We start from the raw sequence: 21,731 nt of genomic DNA, 5'->3' as shown, positions 1-21,731 counted from the left end.
GCGTATCTCTTGGTGCCTGTTAGAAAAGTAGGCTACTAAATGGACTATGGCATCAGACCCAGGGTATATTTCCTACAGTACCCAAGACATACCTACAGAGGAAGCAACAGCCCTGAGAAGCACTAATCAATAGAAAAAGCATTCGCTTTGGAGTTAGAGAACCTAGATTGGAATTATTTATAAATCGTGTGCCCTTGGACAAAGTTACTTTTCTCTGGACCTTCTCCCAAGTTCTTTGACTCAAGATCCAGCACTGTTATTATCCTGGGCAAGTCACTTTCCTTTTCAGACTCAGTTTCCCTCTGACATAGTTGCTAAAGTCCCTTCCGGTCTTGACTTCACGTAAGACCAAGGCAGACCCCAAATTAGATGGAAAGCAACCCTGACTTTGGAGCCAAAGAACCAGGGTTGAAATGCTGACGGATGCCAAGCAATTTACTTAACCTCTCTGGGTCTCAATTTAATCATCTTTTAAATGACCGAGTTGGTCTGGGTGACTGCTTAAAGCCCTTTCAGCTTAAGCTACGTAATTAACGGTAGTTTTTTTCCCTCTTTCTTCTCCTCCGCTAGGCAGGAGGGGTATCTTTGCCACCCTCTCCAGGGTTAGCAATCCGCGCAGGAGGATGACCTGCTACTGGCATCGCGGTCTTGAAGGGGAATGCTTCTTTCCCTAAAGAAATGACCCCTGGAAGTCAGAGAAAGCGAAGGGTGACCTGCCGAAAGCGCGGGCCCGGGCAAACACTGGGTTGGAGAAGGACCAGGTGACAAGAGGTCCCAGCCCCAAGCGCGCAGCGAGGTAAGGCGCTCAAACCAGACTGCACAGCCGGCCCTGGGTACAAGACTAACAGCTAGAACCTCACTTCAACTCCACAGTCTGCGCAGGCGCATCAAAGGGCTCAGAGGAAAGCGTCTCCCACCGGTACCGGTCCCCACCAAGCGCTGGAGACCGGTGGCGCGGCAGAGTGACGTAAGCAGAAGCGACGCAGACAGATTTGCTCCCCGAGCTTTTGCGTGTAGTTTAAGAGGGTGAGGCTGGTGGAAGCGCCATGGCGGCCACGTCTAAACCCAAGCTGTCAAAGAATCTGATGCGGATGAAGGTAAGAGATGTCGCGGTGGAAGATAGTGCGAGGTCCCCGAGGGAGACTGAGGATGCAGCAGTGGAGAGGGGGTGAGGCCTTAAGGCTAGTCTCAGAGACCGAGATCTGGGGTGGGAGAGGAAAAGTGGGGCCGGACCGTGGAGGGCTTTGACTGCCAAACTCAGAGGGCCGGACTTTATTCTCCGAGCGATAGAAAAAAAGCCTTTGAAGGTTTGCTGCCGGAGAACATTCCTCCGCCAGCAAGGCCCTCTTCCACATGTCTTTGTAATCACTTTGTGTTTCCTATTTATTTACACCTCTAGGATTTTTTTCTTTTGCATCTAGTAGAATGTAAGCTTCTTGAGGGAAAAGGCCTTTTTTTTTGTTAGCCAGTCAATACAATATTTATTGAGCTCCGATTTTAGTCGATAGGGCTAAAAAAAAAAAAAAAAACAGCCCCTGCTCTCAAGTTCACTGTCTAACGGAGGAGACAACGCGCAAACAACTATGTACAGACGCTATATAGAGGATAAATTGGAAAGCGTCGGCAGAGGAAAGACGCAAGGGGGATTGACTTCCTGTAGAAGGTGGGATTTTAGCTGGGACTTGAAAGGAAGCCTAGATGAGGTGGGAGAGAATTTCATTTTTTCTTTTTATCCTTAGCACCTGGGACAGTACCTAGCATATAGTAGGCTTACGGAATAGACTGGAATAGATGAGTAAATGAAGGTTCAGACTGAATTGGAGGAGGAGAGGCTGGAGGCAGAGAGAACCGGTAGGAAAATTTTTTAGAAAGAATCCAGGCAAGAAATAATTCAGGCTGTGTGAGTTGGAGGTGATAACGAGAGAGTGGAAAAAATAGAATGATATGCTTTAGGAACTATTAGCATGGTGAGGGAGTATAAATAGTGAATTAAATTTGATGCTGAGATTTGGTAACTGGGAGAACTGGGGATACCATTGACAAAAAGAGATTGATGTGAGTGGAGAATGGTGATGGTAGGAGATGAGTCTTGTTTTTAAGTTTTAGGTGCTTGCAGGACATCTGGCTGTTGAAGATTTTCCGAAGATGTTTGGAAATGGTCAGGAAATTCAAGAGAGAAAAATTGGAGTTGAAGATAGAAATTTGGGGATCAGCACCAAGATAAGAGTTGTTTAGCAGCTTTGAAATTCATGGCAGAGTTTTAATTTGTCTAAGAAGTAATTAATTTGTAGCCATTAGAGGCTTCAGAGAGAAAGGAAGAGAATTCTAGGCCTTTTTATATATCTTTCCTCACTTTCTTTGTCTCTCAACTATCTTTGTCTTTCTTTTTTCCCCCTCCTTTTAATTTGGCCATAAAATGGAGTTGAATCTTTAAAATGTATTATATTTTCAAATCAGATAAATTTAACTTTGTATACATCCATCTCAGTATTATAGTAGTTATGATCTACAAATGTATTGATGATAGCCTTGATGAAAATGTGAGAAGGAAAAAGTCTTTAATTTTTCTGTCACAATCCATATCTACAACCACTCAATTGACCAAAAGGTGTAGAAAAGACAAGATTCCTCTTTACAAAGACTTCTTCATTAAAGAATCTCTCCCATGTATTTTAAGATCATACAAGATTCCTTGGTATATGCAATCACAGAGATAATTCTTCATTGACCTTCTAATTATTGTCAAGTAATTCATAAAACTAGAAAACACCCTCACCAAAACTACCAAACGTTTTCATCGTCCTTGTCATGGAAGACATACTACCCATAGTTCAGTTGGAATTCCCTATAGATGATGAGATTTTTTGGATGCTTCCATTTTCAGGTTATATGCTGGTTGCATTGAGCCCCAGAACTTTAAGAACCTCATGATCAGTTAAAAGAGGTGGTACTGTAAATTTATTCAGGAAAATACAAATGAATGGCAAGTGCCTGTTGTCCAGATTATGATACGAATAGTTAGATGCCTGTCTCTTGACATCAATACTTATATTTGTCATAGGCATTGCAGATGGACAGTGAGTTAGACCCAGAAGTGAATAAGAAGAGTGGGTTGGATTACACTCAAGATTTTTTGCAGTGCTTTTTATGATTCTAAACTCCTGGACACACACTCATTTTTTAACATTTGTCTCCTCTCACCAAAACTCTATGTTTGCAAAACTTGTAATATTATCTCCTTAGAATCAGAATTGCAATTAACCCAAAAGGCAGTGGAGTGACACAAGTTAAGTAAAAATGGCATACCTCATTTTCTTACACTTCTCTTTATTGCACTTCTCACATACTGCATTTTTTATAAATTCTAAGTTTGTGGCAACCCTGCATTGAGTAAGTCATTCAGTGCCATTTTTCCACCAGCATGTGCTCACATCGTATAACATTTTGAAAATTTTCTCAGTATTTCAAACTTCATTATTATTATTATATCTGTTATGGTGATCAGTGATCTTTGATAATACTATTGTAATTGTTTTGGGGTGCCATGAACAGTACCCATATAAGACAGCAAACTGAATCGATAAATATTGTGTGTGTGTCCTGACTACTCCAACTGTTCCCTATCTCTTTCCCTCTCCCTCCCTTTACCTCTCCTTGGGCTTCCCTATTCCCAGAAACACAACAATAATTGAAATTAGGCCAATTAATAATCCTACCGGGGCCTCTAAGTGTTCAAGGGAAAGGAAGAGTCAATCTATGTGGCAAACTTCATTGTTATCTTATTTTAAGAAATTTCCACAGCCACCCCAGCCTTCAGCAACCACCACCCCGATCAGTGAGCAGCCATTAATATCAAGGCAAGATCCTCTACCAGCAAAAAGATTACTACTTGCTGAAGGCTCAGGTGATGGTTAGCATTTTTCTTTAGCAATAAAATATTTTTTAATTTAGGCATATACATTTTTAGACAATACTATTGCACACTTAATAGACTACACTTAAGTATAAATATAACTTTCATATGTACTGGGAAACCAAAAAAAAATTTACATGACTTGCTTTGTTGCAATATTCACTTTGCTGGGGTGGTCTGGAACTGAACCTGCAAGATCTCCAAGGTACGCTATATTTCTAATGATGACCTCTGCTTAAAAGGATGTTTTAAGGGATGTCATACAGAAATGTATGATTGCAAAAGAGGTGGACCAGTCATGTCCATAAGAGATGGACAGATAGATGAACACCCAAGAGAAAGAACTCCAGATTGTTTAGCAAATTCACTTGAGTCAGTCAGTAAACGTTTATTAACTATTTACTGTATTCCAGGTATATGCTAAGGATAAAAAGAAAGTTAAAAACAGGGTTCTTTTCCTCAAGGAGCTCATACTCTGATGGGGGAGACAAGATGCAAGTAACTGTGTATATATCAGACATATACAATGTACCCAGAAAATTATCTCAGAGGTAGGGGGCAGGCAGGAAAGTCCATCGGTAGAATGTTGGATTTGAGCAAAAACTCCCAGGTGTATGAGGACTGAGAAGTTGAAGATGAAGACTGAGAGCATTCTATTCCTGGGGGTATAGCTAGTGCACATGGAGTCATTAGGTGGAATGTCAGGTGTGAGGAACAGCAAGTAGGCCAATGTAAATGGAACTTACAGTTTGTGGAGCGGGGTGCGGCGTAAAAGACTCAAACGATAGAAAGGGGCCTGACTGTAAGTGGCTTTCAGTGCCAGAGAGGATTTTCTGTTTGATTCCAGAAGTAATGCCTGGATCTTATTGAATTGCTGTGTATTGGGAGAATGGGGGCAGGGACAAAGGTTGGACCTTTGTTTTAGAGAATGGATTGGTGTGGGGAGAAACTTGGGACAGGAAGATAAGTTAGGAGTCTGTTGCAGTGATCTAAGAATCACACAGAGATGACTTTCAGTCTCATGCCAACTGAGGAAATAAAATCATGGATCCATGGAAGTATTAAAGTTAATTAAGTTAAAAACTGGCTTTAGTTCATTACTTGACTAATCATATTGTTTTTAATCCAGTTCATGCAAAGGGGGTTGGATGCAGAAACTAAAAAACAGCTAGAAGAGGAAGAAAAGAAAATAATCAGTGAAGAACACTGGTACTTGGATTTACCTGAACTTAAGGAGAAAGAGTAAGTTTATTGGAATTTGAATCTGTGATGTCTCATTTATCCAAAAGAAATTTTCTGTAAATGAGAGTAAATTAAATGCAAATGAACTGCCTAAGAAGATTTGCTAATCTTTTGCTTTCTTCATTTTGATGCTATTTGCTGGGGGGAAGATTTATGAGGTAGTATATTCAGACTTGATTTTTTTCTTTAGTTAAGCTATCTCTGCCTTTTCCCTTGTGTCTACTAAGAACCTAAAATTGGCTAGTTTTTCATTTTATTCTTGGCTTTTATTTGCTACTCTTTATTGCAAATAATAAAGACATGGTATTCATATAAATATATTTCCCCCTTTAGGAGTTTCATAATAGAGGAGCAGAGCTTTATGCTTTGTGAAGATCTTTTGTATGGAAGAATGTCATTCAGAGGGTTTAATCCAGAAATCGAGGTATTTAATAGTTACTCCAAATCTGAGATTTTTCTAATTTAATTACTTCTACCAGTAATGGATTTTTTAAAAATAATTTGTCCTTATTGGAAGATAACAGGTCTTAGAGTATATAGGACAGCATCTGGTCTCATTGTCATTTGAAGATGGGACTTAATAATCCCAGTCTTCTGTAAGAATAATCAAGATTTTGATTCAAATGATGGTATTTGTTCTGAAATTTTTTTCTCGCTGGTCTTTATATATCTTCCTTTTATGAACCTGAAGTTTCCCTTTAAGTTATTGTGTAAATTAAATTTAAATTCTTATGTATAGGATATAAAGACAACATATGACAAATTCTTTTATCAATCCATAGAGTGGTTATTGCCAGAAGAGACATTAGAGGTCATCTGGCCAGCCTCCTTATTTTGCAAATGAGGTAAGTGAGGCCAGAGGTGAACTGATTTCTTTTAAGGTCACACAATTTATAATTACCCGAGCCGGAATTGAAGCCAGCTTATCTAACTCAAATTTAGTGCTCTGTCTATTATATCATGCTTTAAACAAATAATCATTACCAATTTACCTATTTCATTCATCTGGGTTTTCATATATCAGTTTTGTGATAAAGTAAGCATATGCAGTAAAGATTTGTTCCCCTTTAGTTTGAGGAATTTTAATGGTTTCATTTAATTCAGCTAATACTAACTGCCTACTGTGTAACTCCTGTCATGGCAAGGGAAGCAGTGTAGAGATGAATTTGCCACTCTTCCTGTCTTCAAGGAGTTTATGATTTGGTAAACTAACCAATGTGGTAGAGAGAAGGCAAGAAGCTAGGTAGAAAAGGGATACAGAAAAAATGAGTGGGAGAGAAACCCAATCATAGGTAAAGACTATCTTAAAGATAGGTACCCCCTAAAACAGAAACCATAACCAGATGAAAGTTGGTAGGAAGCAGTCCTAAAAGAGAAGCAAGGAAAGTGAATCAGATATGCCTGAGAAATGAAGACGTTCCACCATGCCCTACTTGTGTAAAAGTCTACAGAATGCACCAGAAGACCTAGGGCTCATGATCAGGATGTTGGGAGTCTTGGGCTAGCCCCTTAAGGGCCTTGGGTCTAGACCTACAAGAAGCCCCATTAACAGGAGAACTTTCCTCCAAAGTATTCTCTTAAGTTTTTTTTTCCCAAGGTGAGTTAGGAAGTGTCACTGTCCAAATGGGCAAGAGTCCATTTCCAGAGTGTGTCTGGCGTCTCGGGTCTACCAAACTAGGTACATCAATAAAATAAATGGCTCATCTTTGTGGAGCATTTCAAATTTTATAAAATACTTTGTATTCATTCTTGTTTGATCCTCACAACAGTCCTGGAATTATCAACATTTTCCAGATGAAGAAATAGGTTCAGAGGAATAATGTGACTTGACCTCCATCACAGAGCTAAGAAATGTCTTAAGCAAATTCTACCTGAGGTCTTTTCATTGTGTGCTCTATTCACTGAACTACGTTATTTAACTTCGGGTTTTGTCATGGCTCTGAGCCATACCTACTCATAACATAACAAAGCTGCCATCAGCAGCATGATTACAAGAAAATGCAGTAAAAATTCTGCGAACTGATACCCCTTGGTGTGTGCCTCAATTTCAAACACACAAAGATCTGCATGTGTAAGCCCAATGTTGGAAAACTATGCTGGGACAAGTTTCTGTGCCCTTCTGAGCAAGAGTGAGACCCCAGGAAAAAGGTGAATATCAAGGTTTATACTCCCTCTTCAGTCTTAGGGAATGCAAGGGCCCCAAGAATTTCTATGTCCTAGATGGGGTAAGACTAATCCACTCAGGACTGACTAAGGAGTATTTAATGTGCCATCATGACAACATCTGGGAGCACCTCTGAGTGAACAGTACAGAAGATATTTCTGTAGTGGTCTCATACAAAAATGTCTTCTACCTGTCAGTCCTATGTCGTTGCCTCAATTAATCTGGAAAAAGCTCTCCAAATTGGAGCTGCTAGAAAGTGATTTATCATTTCAGGCTTTTAAAAAGGGGTAGGATGAGGGTAAATTCTGATATTTCATAGATTGTCATGTAACAGAAGCAGGATTTACCTTAATGGATGGTCTAAGTTTCACTGCTCTCCAGGAAATACTAAAAATATTATAGGAAGACTTACAGTGTTTGGGGCAAATAATTAAGGATGTGGGCAATGGTCCAAGAGAGAGGACATGGATGGCTTATAATCAGTACTAGTGGAATGACCACTTACACCAGTGAGATCACAAATCCACTAAAGTAAATTCTGCATCAGAAGAAAACTTTTGAAATCTATAGTGATTTTTATCTGTAAATATTATATTTATTTGTTTTGGTAGACTTATAGCTTAGGTGGGAGAGACAATTTAAAATGGAGAGGAAAAAACCAGTAGAGAAGAAAGAAGTTTCAGGATCTGGGTAGGAATTTGCACTAGACAGCCAACTCATAAGGTTTTGTGGTCACTTTTATTTTATCTCTGAAATTCTATGATTCTTAACTAGAGGTGCATCAAGTGGGGATTTGAGAGTTTCACAGAAAGTAGGTTTTCTACCTTTAGTCTAAAACATACCTATAATCTGGGTTTTCTTTAGAAGCTTATAGCAAAGTAAGGCCTCTACTAAGTTATTAGATTTCAGTTGCTGCTACGTGGTTAACTGCTTCACCAAACATCTTGCAGTGGCATTTACAGATTCTGGCAGTGTTTGTAACAGAGAGGGGACTGGAGGTAACAAGTATTTATTAACTGCCTACTGTATGCCACGTGCTGTGATTTACAAATATTATCTTATCCTCACAACAACCGTGGAAGGTAGCTCTTATAATCCCCACTTTACAGATGAGGAAACTGAGGCAAAGAGGCTAAGTGATTCACCAAAGGTCCACAGCTAAAAATTATCTGAAACTGTATTGGAACTCAGGTCTTCTTGACTCTAGGCCTGGAGCCCTATCCACTGCACCACGAATACCATAATACAACCTATTTGTTCTGTGGTTCGGTCATCTAACCTCAAATGCAATAGCAGCCAACTGGTTCAGTGGAAAGACCACTAAACTGGAAGTCAGGAATCTTCTCTCTGCTACTGACTGTGACCACTTAACTTCTTTGAGCCTAAGTTTTCTCATCCATGACATGAGGGTGATCTCTAAGGCTCTTAGTTAAAGTACTATGAATCTGAATCCGAAAAGTTTTCAGGTAGATGTATCTTAAGTAATTTTAAATGGATTTCAAGAAAACCTGAAATTCAGGTAGAAGTTAAAGATACTTGTATTTTGAGAGGGGAAAATGGCATCATAAATCAAATGGACTTATTGTAATAAAATTCGCAGTCAGTATAAACATCCTTGGCCATGTTTTATAGTAACACACGATAATTTCATCTACATAGGAAACTCTGTGTGGGAAACATTTAACATTACAGATCATATTTAATCTAATAACTCAGGCAACCAGCCCTTTGAGGTACTTAGAAGGTGAGGGACTTTCCAGGAACACATAGCTACTAAGTATCAGATGGGATCTGAACCCAGGCCTTCCTGAAGCCAAGCCTAACACTTGATAATTCCAGACTGCCTTATCATCCATTTTTTATCATTTAAAAATGTTATTGATGGTTTGCAACATCTTAATTTTTATACAATTGCTATGAGTATGGTTTATAGGTAATAGAATAGCTAGGTGTCCAGAGGATTAAAATGTATTCAATAAGAAATAGTCTGGGGACAGTACTGCATAGATTGAACAGAAAAGCAAACTGATTTGGGATTTATTCAAAACAAAATAACCTCCTTTAGAAGATCTTTCAAACCACTCTGTGACCAAATTCTATCACATAAAACCAGGGAGAAGTTGTTATTTCTTATTCTAGCAAAAATCTCAGCATTAAACAGGTGACCTAAGTACAATGTACTTCTTGCAGATAAAAAGCTTAACCTTCTGTGTCCTCCTTGGTAATCTCAGTTACTTCACTAAAGTGTGTAATTTTCTTTTTTAAAGTACTGATTTCCTGAACATCTGTGGGACAGTATTTTTCTGTGGTTGGACTCAAGGTGCTTACTATTACCAGCCCAGCAATAGTCCGTAGCCAGGGGTTGTACAAAGAGATAGTGTGTGATAGTGACAAGAGTTACAGATTTGTAGTTAGAAAACCTGGGTTTCACTTTTAGGTATATTATTACTAATGTGGGCTTGAGCAATTAATTTCATCCTTCCTTTTGCAAATAATTGCAGAGGGGCAGAAGAGATTATATGCTCTCTTAAATCCCTTCCTAACTTTAAGCTTCTTGTTTTCAAAGAAAAAGCACTGGCCTGGAAGACATAAATCCTGCATTCTTTAGCCCATCTGTGCCATTAACTTCAAGTGTCTTAGCATTTGTGGGCCTCTATTTTCCCAGTAATTCAAACTTGTTTAGGAAAATCAAGAGATTAGACTAGATAATCTCTAAGGTCCCTTGTAATTCTTAATAATTTGTGATTCTATGACTTGCTCACTTTGCATGTTGTAATAGTATGTAGTTTAAAATTGTCTTCTGCACACCCAGGATTCTTGCTGAGATCAGAGAACATCTGGGTCATGATGAAGTTGCTTAACTGCATAGGGAACTTCAGAGCCCCCAACACACACGTTTTACATGCTTTGACATAGATACCATCATCTTCAGAAATGGCCCTAAATCAGCTTCATGCACCTGGAATTGGTCACTCTGTCCCTTTCTAGTTCCCCCATACCTACCAAACCAAAGACCCCCATCTATGTATAGTTTGCATATCTCAAGCAGCCATTGACCTTCCTATTAAAACTATGTATGGGTATCGTATCCAAGCTACAAGCTACAATTTGAAAATGTTTCCTTTAAGGTAGGTTTGTTTTTGCTTTGTGATATTAAGTAGTTCACTTTATTCTCATTTCCTGACAGTAAGAAAAGGGCTAAGGGAATCACATGATCCTTAAAAATAAGGAGAAAATCCTTATCTACATTTATTAATTTCTAGTAGCATGACATATTTAGGACCTATTATTTTGGCTTGGGGTTTTTTTTTGTTTGTTTGCTTTCTAAGCACTGTTAGGTAGCAGAGAGCTAGAAGTTGACTTTACTTTAATCCTTTAAAAGTTAAGGAAAGTGGTTTGAAACTTGATTTCTCTCCTGCTTTTTCCTGCTCTCCTCACTCTCCCTTTTTGCCAGGAAGGAAGCAGTCCTGCTTAAGGCCAGAGCTGGACCAGCTCTAATGCTCTGTTTCTTTTTAAGAAATTAATGGTCCAAATGAATGCCAAACACAAAGAAGAAGAAGTTGAAGATGTAACAATGGAGGCTGATGTGTCTGATGAAGAAATGGCCAGAAGGTAACTGGACATTGCTTTACGAAAGCCTTTTAAGAGGTTACCAAGTGTACTCCCCTTACACTGGCGTTTCTGCCAGTAGTTCTCCCCAGGAGTTGAAAGGTTGGCAGGAAGGGGGAGCAGAATGGGAAGATGACACTGAGAATACATGATTTTTTTTCTAATCCCAGCCTTAAGTTGTTCACCCAGGATGGCCAGTCTTAGTGCTTCTTGATAACATGATGATTAATACATAACTCATTCCTTTAATTTAATAGGAAAATGAAAAAAGTAACAGTGATTTCTTGACAATGAATTTAAGTATTTTGCCCTAGGTTTGCAGAGTTCTGCCTATTCCAAGTCTCCACTGCACATTCTAGGCTTCTCCTAGTACTGGTTTTGATTTTGCTCAGTAATTTAGTGTTACAAATACCACTTGGGATTATTGACAAACCATAATTCACAGTACTTATAATGGAAACTGAATTTGCTATTATAATTTCTTTCTAGATATGAAAGTTTGGTGGGCACAATTGGAAAGAAGTTTGCTAAAAAGAGAGATCGAGCGCAGTATGATGAAGATGAAAATGGTAACATAAAACCAGTTAAAGCTAAGAAGACATTTTTAAAGCCTCAGGAGTAGACTAAGCAAAATATGCAAAAAGATCTCTGGTATATTTTGAGACTATTTCTAACTAGACTTGGTTGTGTAATTAGTAATGTTATTATACTTATTTGTAAAGAATTTGTAACTTTTGAAACATATGCTGTTCCAGAAACAGATGTGTGATGGATGTTATACATCCTTTGCTGAGGGGTTGTCATTGACCATGGGGTCTTTAGTCTTGATCTGTTAAATGTGATAGGCAATTGTTCCCTAAAGCATTTGAGTTGAGAGAATAGTTGTTTCCTTATCATTTATTTCAAAATCTTGGATATAAAATGACAGTACCATTTAAATTGCTTTTGATATGTTTACATTTTATTTTAAAATATTAATTAAGACAAGCCAATAAATTCATTTGGGAATAAGGAAATTTTATAGCACAAGTCTTTTATAGGGAATTCATTTACGCATACATATGGACAGGGTGGAAATGTTATCATGAATCGTGATAGCTCCCATTCCATGAAATAATTTACTTGCTGTCAGATGAGGTTACTGCTTCTGGCATTCTGCATATTTGTCTTGATGAATGTTTGCAGCTCCTAAAGATGGAAAAATATGTCCTGAAATAAATTTTTTTCTATCATGTGCTTATTAGTTTTTTCAGTCAGCAAATTAAACCCTATTATGTGCAGTCTATTGTACTGGACCAAGGGGAACACAAAAATAAATAAGACCAAGTCATTGTCCTCAAGCTGTTTACAATCTAGCAGGGGAAATAAGATATTAACACAGATGAATACAGTACAGTTTAAAATACAATAAAGTATATAAGTGATATATAGTACAATGAGATCTGATTGGGGAGAAGCACTTCCAGTTGGGGAAGTAATTTATACTTTCAGGCAATTATATTTCAATTCAGTAATTTAATATCAAAAAAGCAATTTTTAAAGTTCCTTGTAACTCCCTCAGTGCTATTATGAGAAACAAATTAGATAAAATGTATATAAAGGTTCTACAATAGAAGGTAGCCTAAGTAGCAATAGCATAGTCAGATGTGAAGTATATTTTTCATCACAACAGCCTTATGAGGTAGATTGTGCAAGTGTTATCCCCACTTTATGCATGAGGAAACTTGAAGTTTAGAGAATGAAAGTGATTTGGCTCTGGCTACATAACTCCTGTCAGGAGCTGGATTCCTCATCTTGTTTTCTTTCCACTAATGTGCTCCACTGAGAGGTAGATCCTTTATGAGTAACATTCAAAGGCAATACCATAACTGCTTAATTGAAGCAGCTTAGAATGGTGGCAAATCAGTCCACTTAGATTTATTAGGCATCTACTATATGCTAGCAGGAGCACTGGATTTGCAGTCAGGAAGAAGACCTGGGTTGAAATGCCATGTCCAACACAGTATGACTCTGGGCAAGTCCCATAATCTCTTGGAGCCTCATATTCCTCATCTGTCTGGATCTGTGATTGCTCACAGATGACTGGTTCCTCATCTGCAAAATGAAATTAATCCTGCCTGTAGTAGCTACCTCACAGAATTGTTGTGAGCATTAAATGAGATAACCAAGCATTTATTAAGCACCTCCTACTAAGCACTAGATACAAAGACCAAAGGGAAAGAGTCCCTGTCCTGAGAAGGCTTCTATCCTACCAGGGAGACAACATGTGCATGTACAGACATATACAAAATGGCTGTAAGGTGACTCTGCATGGGAGAGTACTAGCATCTGGGGTTCATGTAACAAGGAAGGAGCACTTTAACGGAGTCTTAGGAATTCCAAGAGGCAAAGGTAAAGTGGGGATTGAAGGGTGCTCGGAGCAAAGAGTGGAGACAAAATTGGTCAAGGAGCATTTGAGTGCCTACTGCATATCAAGCACTGCGCCAAGCACTGGGGATACAAAGAAAGGCAAAAAATACTGCCTGCTCTCAAGGAGCTCCCAGTCTGATGGGAAAGACAAAACAAGATAAACACAGAAGAAAATGAAGATAATCCAGAGAGGGAAGGCACTAGCATTCAGGAAGATTGAGAAAGGCTTCTTGTAGAAGGTGGAGTTTTAGCTTCAACATGAAAGAATGAAGGGAGGCAAGGAGATGGAGATGAAAAGGAAGAGAATTCCAGGCATGGGGACAACCAGTGAAAATGCCTAGAGCTGGGAGGCCAGTTTGATTAGACTGTAGAGTACATGAAAGGGGTTAGTATGGAATAAACCTTAAGAGTGGGGGGCAGGGTTTGAGACACATTCTAAAGGGCTTCAAATGCCAAACAGGTAAGTTGACATTTTATCCCAGAGGTAAGAAGGAGCCACCAGAGTCATTAAGTAGAGAAGTGACATGGTCAAACCTGGGCTGTAGGAAAATCACTTTAGCAGCTATGTGGAGGATAGACTGGAGTGATGAGAGACTCGAGGAAGGAAAACCATTTAGAAGACATATTAGAAAAGTCCAAGTAAGAAGTCATAAGGGCCTAAATTAGAATAGGGGCTGGGAGGGGGTGGGGGGAGAAGGGAATTAATATGAGAGATGTGTGTGGGTAGACAGAGGATTTGGCAAATAAGTGGATGTGTGAGCTGAAGAATGGCAAGTCAGGGCTGTTCACCAGTACTGCAGATCTGGGTAACTGGAAGGAGTATGGTAAAGCACTTTGTTAATGACTAATTTATAGTGCTTTACATGTATTCTCATTAGATTCTCATAACAACCCTGTAATATAGGTGCTAATATCTTCGCCATGTTACAAATTAGGAAACTGAGCCCAAGAAGTAAAGTAATACCCACATGTAACTAAATAGTGTCTGAGGCAGGTTTCAAACTCAGGGCTTCTGACTTCAAGTCCAACACTACCATATCATATGCTGCCTCCCAACTAAAAGTCTCATTTAAGTCAGACAAAAGTAAAGGGAGAGATTGTAGACTGATGAAACAACTTGGCCTCCCTGAAATTCTTCACCAGATTAGCGATCAGATAATGTGTAGCTATGGAAAAAGAGCCCTAAGGTGCAGAACACATCCCCAACACCCCTTCCACTGAAGACAGAAGTGATGGGAGAGATAGATTGTAGGCTGATGAAACAGCTTGGCCTCCCTCAAATTCTTCACCAGATTAGTGATCAGATAATGTGTAGCTATAGAAAAAGAGCCCTAAGGTGCAGAACACATCCCCAACATACCTTCCACTAACTGAAGAGTCCTTGGATTAAAAAATTCTCTAAAACACCACTCCCTCAAGTATTTGAATTACTCACAACTCAGTTAACAGTTGCTATTGTCAGGTCAACTTGACCTATTAATCTGAGGGGAGGTAGTCATTTTGGAGCCCAGGGTGTTTTTTTACACGTTGAGGTGGCAGGTGAGTAAATATGATCCAACAGAGGACAGCACAAGGATCGTAAAATGGAGCAAACAGTTCAAGGTTCACTGGGATTTGGAATGCCTCGGTTTTTACCCTGGCTTTGCTGTAACTCAGATGTGTGAACCAGGAGAGGTTCCTCCCTTGGACTGAGGTCAAGGCTCTGTAGGAGAAGAGCTACCTATGTTTTCTTCAGTATCACCAATGGCCTCCTGATATCCAAATGTCAAGAGCACTGTATTTGAAGTTGTTGAGGTTTAGGGGTGCTGGATCCCCAAAATACCGACACATGAGTCCTGCCTGAATGAATTCGACCCAAGCCAAAGAAGAACAAAGTTTATTAAAAATCTGCCATATTGGCCAGACTCAAGGAATCCAAGCATTGGCAGACTGAATCTGAGCACTTTCAGGGAAACAAGATGGATCTTATATACAGAAAGACTGTGGGAAAGATCTAGGAGTGGCCACGCAGCCTGGGGTGACTGGAGGAGGGGTCCAGGGAGGATCTTGACGGGAAGGGGGTCTAGATAGGCTCAAGGGTGGGAAGTAGCCAGAGGCAATCCAGAGGTAACCCAGAATGGAGGGAGACTGGGGGTAGGCTACTATGAAAGGCCAGTTGATAGCCTCAGGTGAATGCCAGAGACTTGACCTTGTGGCAAAGTTCAAGGAGAGTTCAGTGGGGTTTCCAGAGCCTATACCTCATCAAAGTCAGTTCAAATACCAACCCTGCTACTTTTCTCCCTTTTTCCAACTGCCTAACAGACATCTCTACTTGAATGTGCGACTGGCACTCTCCTCTCCTGACTGGACCCTTCAGGGGTCCAATAGTAGAATGAGCTAAGAGTTGGTAGTTACCCTATCCTTGGAGGTCTTCAAGCAGAGATTGGACTACTGTCAGATATGTTATAATAGAGATTCTTTTCATATATGGGTTAGGCTAAATGGCCAGTGAGATTCCTTCTGACTCTCAAATTATATGATTCTCCTCTCCATCTAAATTTCAGGAATTAGTAATTAAAGGCTCTGACATTCCAGGGACTAAAAATTTTTCCGATATACTTTTGGTAATGAGGTTTCTGAAACCTCAATGCTACTCTAGTAGGCAGTTTTACCTAACTGTTTTGGGGAAATATTTCTGTGGAAGTCAAGTTAGGGAAGTGTTTTTTGTTTTTTTTTTTGTTGTAAAGTGTTTTTTAACCTCAAAATATAACATACAAAAGTTATCAACAAAATGTTTTGAAAACCTCATTGTCATGGCGCATCTATTTCCTCACCCTAACTGCAGCACTATAGATTTTTCCCTTACTAAATGGTAAAAAATCTATCACCATGCTTTGGGACAAGCTTTTTCTCTAGGGAGATGTTGAATATATCCTTCAGGATCTTCTCAATATCTTCATACTCCAGAATCTTAAACTCCACCAAATCCATGTTTTCCTTGTAATTGAATCTTCTGTGAGTAAGAGTCCAGCCAACTAAACAGTAAACTCCATCTACCGTCTGCAGAGAACAGAAAGACTTGCTTGTAAACACAGACTTAGGAGAAGTCTGAAGGTAGGTATTTGCAGATTCAAATTCTTCTATTGTTCGTGGCTGGAGAGTAAAAGAGTAGATATGACGGAATTCATTTTTTTCCAAGAGATCAGAGTTTTCAAATTCTGGGTTTGGAATGAATTGTTTCCGTCTTATTTGGTCCAAGTACCAGATTCCATTGTCTTCTTTCAAGCGGAAGATGCATGGAGTCTGAGGTTGATCCTTTCCAGAAACCAGTTCCATTGGCTGCCATATTTGATGAGACCTGCCAAATGCACCATCCGCTATATAGGCTCTCTCACCTATTGTGACCTTTAGAAGCAGGTGAATCATGGTGCTATACTGCCTGCTTACGGTACTATAAACATATCCCCCTAAAATTGTAGTCTCATAGCCCATTGTGGTCAAGACCCAAAAGAGAAGGTGATTGATTTCTAGACACCACCCACCCCTCTTCCTCCTCACAATCTTGTCATATATAGCCTCTAAGCTCAGTTCTATGGGTACTCCACAGTGAATGTCCAAGTTCTCAAAAGGCACAGCTTGGATAGTATGGTACATCACTTCAGTTAAAGTCTCCAAATCCGGCTTCTTACTGGAATGATTATAGCCAATCCTTTCAAAGTATTCTCTGATGTCCATGTTCCCTGTAACAAAGCAGTACAGCTTCATTTTGATAGAATACTGGGAGGGTAGCGTGTATGAAACAAGACAGGATAGCACCAGGTGGTAGAGACTTTGATAGCCAGTCTAAGAAATCTGAGCTTTACTCAGTAGACAATAAGTAGCCACCAAGAGACTTTGAGCAGGGGAATGAGAGGATCAGATTTATGCATGAAGAAGATTTGTTCGGCATCACTGTGAATGATGGATTAGATAAAATGGGGGGGGGGGGGGGAGTCGAGCTATTGTAGTAACCTAAATGCATGGTAGTAGGGATCCATGTTAGTATGGTGGTAATACAGATGGAGCCATTCATAATCTCCCTTAATGCTAATGCTTTCCCTCTGTGGTTATCTCCAATCTATACTGAATATATCTAGTCTATACATAGTTGCTTGCATGTTATCTCTGCCATTAGACTGTGAACTCCTTGAGAGGAGGGACAGGGTTTTTTGGTTTGGTTTGGTTTCCTTTCTTTATATCCCAAGGGCTTAGAACATTGACTGATGCAGGAAAGGTGCTTATTAATAAATATTGATTGGCTTCACTTGATGTGGTGGATGAAAGAGATATGGAAAAGGTAGAATTGCCAGGACTTGGTAACTGACTAGACATGAGAAGTCAAGGAGAGAGAGAACAGTCAAACATGGGAGGCTGGGTGAGTACTGCTGCCATTAACAAAAGGTAAAGCCAGAAGGAAGAGCAGGCTTGGCTTTGGACATTTTGATTTTGAAATATCATTGAGACATGCAAATATAAAGGTCCAGAAGACAGTTGAAGATGTTGGTCTGGAGCTTGAGAGAGAGTACAGGGCGAAAGGATGTATGTAGACAGTAGATATTTCTGTAAAATTAGAAGTTGCAACTGTGGAAGTAAATGAGATTGTCAGGTCTTAAAAGAAAAGAGGGTTAAGGATAGAAGCTTGGGGATACTCACTTTAAGGGAAGAATTTGATAAGTTAGTAAAGGAGACAGAAAAGAAGCAATTATAAAAGAAAGAGGAGACCCAAGAGTTTAGTCTCTAAGACAAAGGTTCTTAACCTCAGGCTCCATGGAACCCCAAGAGGTCCATGGATATATGTCAGAGGGTCCATGAACTTGGATAGGAAAAATGTTTTGAAAGTTGCATTTCAATATAATTGGTTTCCTTTGTAACCATGTGGATTTTATTTTATGCATTTAAAATATTACTTGGAGAAGCGGTCCATAGGCTCCTTCAGATTGCCAAAAGGATCCATGACACAAAAAGTTATGAACCCCAGCTCTAAGCAAAAGGATGAAAGAATAGCCCATAGGATATGGGGGCAGTTAATTAATAGTGTCAAATGCTGTAGAGTTCAAGAAGGATGAGACCTGAAACAAAGGACACTGGGTCAGCAAACAGGTTGTTGGCAATTATTGGCAAAGCAGTTTCACTGAAACTGGGGGAGAGAAAAGCCAGATTCCAAGGGGTAAGACTGAGTCGGGGAGAAAGAGACATTGGGTCTAAATAGTTATGGATATAGATGGCTTTTTTTTTCAGAATTTTGGTCACAAAAGGTAGAAAAAAATTATCTAGCATTTGAATATGGGAAAAGAATCAATGTAAATCTCCACCCCCAAAAGACTGGCAATGAGCCAGCATTTTATTTTGGCCGTAGCAACTCCTAAATACTGGTGATTAAACCATGGAAAGACTTCAGTCTTCTTTGGCGAGGGCATACCCACAGTGATAAACTCAAATCTTATTAAGTACTGAAGTAATTATGATGCTGTCTATAACTAAATCATTTTCTTTTTCTTTTAGACAAGTTATAATTGAGTAGAACATCCTAAGATCATAGATCTGTTCAGTTGTTTTTCAGTCATATCTGACTCTTTGTGACCCCATTTGCAGTTTTCTTGGCAAAGATACTGGAGTGGTTTGCCATTTCCTTCTCCAGCTCGTTTTACAGATGGGGAAACTGAGACAAATAGTGTTAAGTGACTTGCCCAGGGTCATATAGCTAGTAAGTATCCGAGGCCAGATTTGAAACTCAGAAAGAAGAATCTTCCTGACTTCAGGGCCAACACTCTATCCACTGTGCCACCAATTGTAGATTTAGAACAAACCTTAGTGGCCCCTCATTTTACCGGTAACTGAGTCCCAGTTATTGCTCAAGGTCACACTATGGCAGGGCCAGAATTCAAACCCAGATTCAGGTATGGGATTCAAACCAGGTGCTGACCTAAATCCAGCACTTTCCACTCTTCTACACTGCATATATTATCGATTTCTGCCACCTTAGATGGGGAAAAAAGTTACATTTATTTTCACTAAATTCTAACCGAAATTTAGATGTTCCTTCAAGTACGAATATAGGCAACAAAATACAATTCTAAAAGGGGATCCATAAACTTCACCAGACTACCAAAAGGGTCTATGACACAACAAAAGTTAAGAACGCCTAGACTAGGGATAACATGGGTTAGACCAGTTGAGAACACAATCAAAGTGTCACATACTCAAAGGTTCTTAATCTAGCGTCCATAAGCATTTTAAAAATGTACTCTAACTATATTTAATACTAAATGGTTTCTTTTTGTGGCCCTATGTATTTTATGTACTTAAAAACATTACTCAGAAAAAGGGAGTCATAGGCTTCACCAGACTGCTGAAGGAGTCCATGTCATAAAAAAGGGTAAAGAATCCCTGATCTACATGGTGGGCAGGCACTCTCTGAACAGCAAACAAGCTGGGCAAGTTACAAGGGGCGGGGGCAGTGCTGGAGAGAGACATGGGGGGCATTAACAGTCTAATGCATCCAACCTTGTAAACTAGTAACTGAAGCAGGTACAGGTGAAACCTCCCAAAGACTCCTGGGAAGCACAATCTCACTTGGAGTCAGCCTAACAGTGGCAACAGATGTCCTGGGTGTTCTCAGTCTTCCTGATCTTGACCCAAGCTTCACTTTATGAAAGACATAAGGAAATGCTCGGCAACAGTCCAGTGACTTAAAGAGAAAGTAACAATGTCAAGGAGAACGGGTGAAAAGAACACTCTTACCAGCAATGGGGAACTTCCTGTGGGCAGGAGCCGGGGGATGGGGCAGCCTGCAGTTCCTGTACGAAAAGCAGCTCGTAGGGCTGAGAAGTGAGTTCCTGCAGTTACACCAGGCAAGCCAGGCAAGGGCTGACCAGGACTTCTCCCCAGGCGGAATTAGCAGGTCTTCAGGCACTTATTGACTTCCAAACACTCCTCCAGAGCCAGTTAATGTGCCCCCACCCTCCTTCCCTGATCTGCCCAAGTCTACAGGCTCTTGGTTCTCATTGGCTCTGGGGCCAACTTATTTCTAGGGCCAGTTTCCTTCCACACCCCGAGGTTTCTGGGACATGTAGTTTTAGGCTTTCACTCACCTCTCTCAGTTTATGCTTCTGTTCAATAATGCTGAGCACTTATTCATTGGCTGGTCTGTCCTACAAGAGGCAGAGAATATGACCCTAGCTTCTCCCTCCAAGAAGTAACCATCTTGTGGAAGAGGTGAGGCTTACATACAGAGAGCAAGTAGGGATTACAAAACAGCACAAAATCAAGAAACCAAATTGTCATGATGATCATGAAATCATTAATTTAGAGCTGGAAGGAACCTTAGGCCACCTAGGCCAACCCCCTTGTTTTATAGACGTCGACCAGAAAGTTGAAGTGACTTTTCCCAGGTTAAATACAAGGTAAAAAGTTACAGTCAGGTTCTGAACTGAGGTCACCTGCCTCCAAATCCCACATGTATCTTTCTACTGCCTGTTTTGGTTCCACTCTAAAATTTTACATCTCCCTCTCCCCACAACTGTCTCTTTGGGGTAAATCGGTAAGCGTGAAATACACTGAGAGAAAAGAACTGGGAGAAATCAGTATGGGCAGAAGAATGTTTCATGGAAGAAATTGTGCTTGCTAGGTCCAGAACCGCAGGATTTTTTGGAAAATCTGTTTCCAATGAACACTCAGTAAGCCAGACATAACTCAGAAATGAACCACAGACTAGATCTGACCAGAAGGGAAAGGATGAAGAAGGATGAGCTAGTGAATGAGTTCGGAGGCAGCTAGGTGGCTCAGTAGATAGAATGCTGGGCCTGGAATCAGGAAGACCTGAGCTCCAATGGGTGGACTCCCAGGGAGTGACCCTGGGAAAGTCACTTAAACTCTGTTTGCTTTAATACAAACGCCGGAGAAGGAAATGGCAAGTCATTCTACTTTCTTTGCCAAGGAAACTCCATAACCACGGATGGGGTCAGGAACAGTCAGTTACTGAACTACAAAAAGTGAATGAGTTGGTAAATTAATTAAAAAGTAAGTAAGCAATTATGCACCAGGCATTGGCACTTGTACTAAGGAAATGAGGCAATACTTGCCCTCAAGGAGGTTATATTATAATAAGTAAAAACAACACATAAATGGAAGCTAAAGATGAAAAGTGGGAAAACAGAGGGAAGGGTGCCAATGCAGGGGTATGGTGGTAACCAGGAAATATGGACCAGGCTAGATTAGGAGTAAATTTGCCAGCCAGAGCTCAGGGCCCCAAGGGCAGGAGTTCTGATGGGAGTAGAAGACCAAAGTACAAGGAGCATGACCTGGAGATGGCAGGGAAATAAAAAGAAAACTGCCCTTCCCTCCACCCCAGCAATAATGTGACCTATTCAGACTAAT

General features: G+C 40.0%; 2 protein-coding genes across 3 annotated transcripts; one reads left to right on the top strand and one right to left on the bottom strand.

Moving 5' to 3' along the window:
- The first annotated feature begins 959 nt into the window (after window positions 1-959).
- MPHOSPH6 (M-phase phosphoprotein 6) lies at window positions 960-12,162 on the top strand. Its single transcript, XM_036749223.1, has 5 exons — window positions 960-1,097; window positions 5,043-5,155; window positions 5,489-5,579; window positions 10,837-10,931; window positions 11,418-12,162. The coding sequence occupies exons 1-5, from the start codon at window positions 1,047-1,049 to the stop codon at window positions 11,548-11,550; spliced, it is 483 nt and encodes a 160-aa protein (XP_036605118.1). The 5' UTR covers window positions 960-1,046; the 3' UTR covers window positions 11,551-12,162.
- Window positions 12,028-20,332, bottom strand: LOC118841645 (arylamine N-acetyltransferase 1-like). Of its 2 annotated transcripts, none has more exons than XR_005009864.1 (2): window positions 20,097-20,185; window positions 12,028-12,116 (listed from the first exon to the last, which is right to left on the bottom strand). XR_005009864.1 is itself a non-coding variant. In XM_036749222.1 (2 exons), exon 2 carries the CDS (start codon window positions 17,049-17,051, stop codon window positions 16,182-16,184), a length of 870 nt encoding a protein of 289 aa, XP_036605117.1. In that variant the 5' UTR covers window positions 17,052-17,056; window positions 20,097-20,332; the 3' UTR covers window positions 15,313-16,181. The 2 variants fall into 2 exon arrangements, 1 of the variants encoding a protein (XP_036605117.1); XM_036749222.1 differs by lacking the exon at window positions 12,028-12,116 and adding an exon at window positions 15,313-17,056 and having other exon boundaries at window positions 20,097-20,332.
- Between the last annotated feature and the right edge of the window lie 1,399 nt (window positions 20,333-21,731).

Source organism: Trichosurus vulpecula, chromosome 3 (genome assembly GCF_011100635.1).
Source record: "Trichosurus vulpecula isolate mTriVul1 chromosome 3, mTriVul1.pri, whole genome shotgun sequence".
NCBI classification, from domain to species: Eukaryota; Metazoa; Chordata; class Mammalia; order Diprotodontia; family Phalangeridae; genus Trichosurus; species Trichosurus vulpecula.
Note: the sequence above shows the minus strand (reverse complement) of the source record. Positions and strands in the feature narration are given on the sequence as shown.

Coding starts and splice junctions, on each gene's coding strand:
- MPHOSPH6 (XM_036749223.1), top strand. CDS start 1,047: ATGGCGGCCACGTCTAAACCCAAGCTGTCAAAGAATCTGATGCGGATG. Junction 1,098..5,042: donor AGAATCTGATGCGGATGAAG/GTAAGAGATGTC, acceptor TTTTTAATCCAG/TTCATGCAAAGGGGGTTGGA. Junction 5,580..10,836: donor GGTTTAATCCAGAAATCGAG/GTATTTAATAGT, acceptor TTTCTTTTTAAG/AAATTAATGGTCCAAATGAA.
- LOC118841645 (XM_036749222.1), bottom strand. CDS start 17,051: ATGGACATCAGAGAATACTTTGAAAGGATTGGCTATAATCATTCCAGT.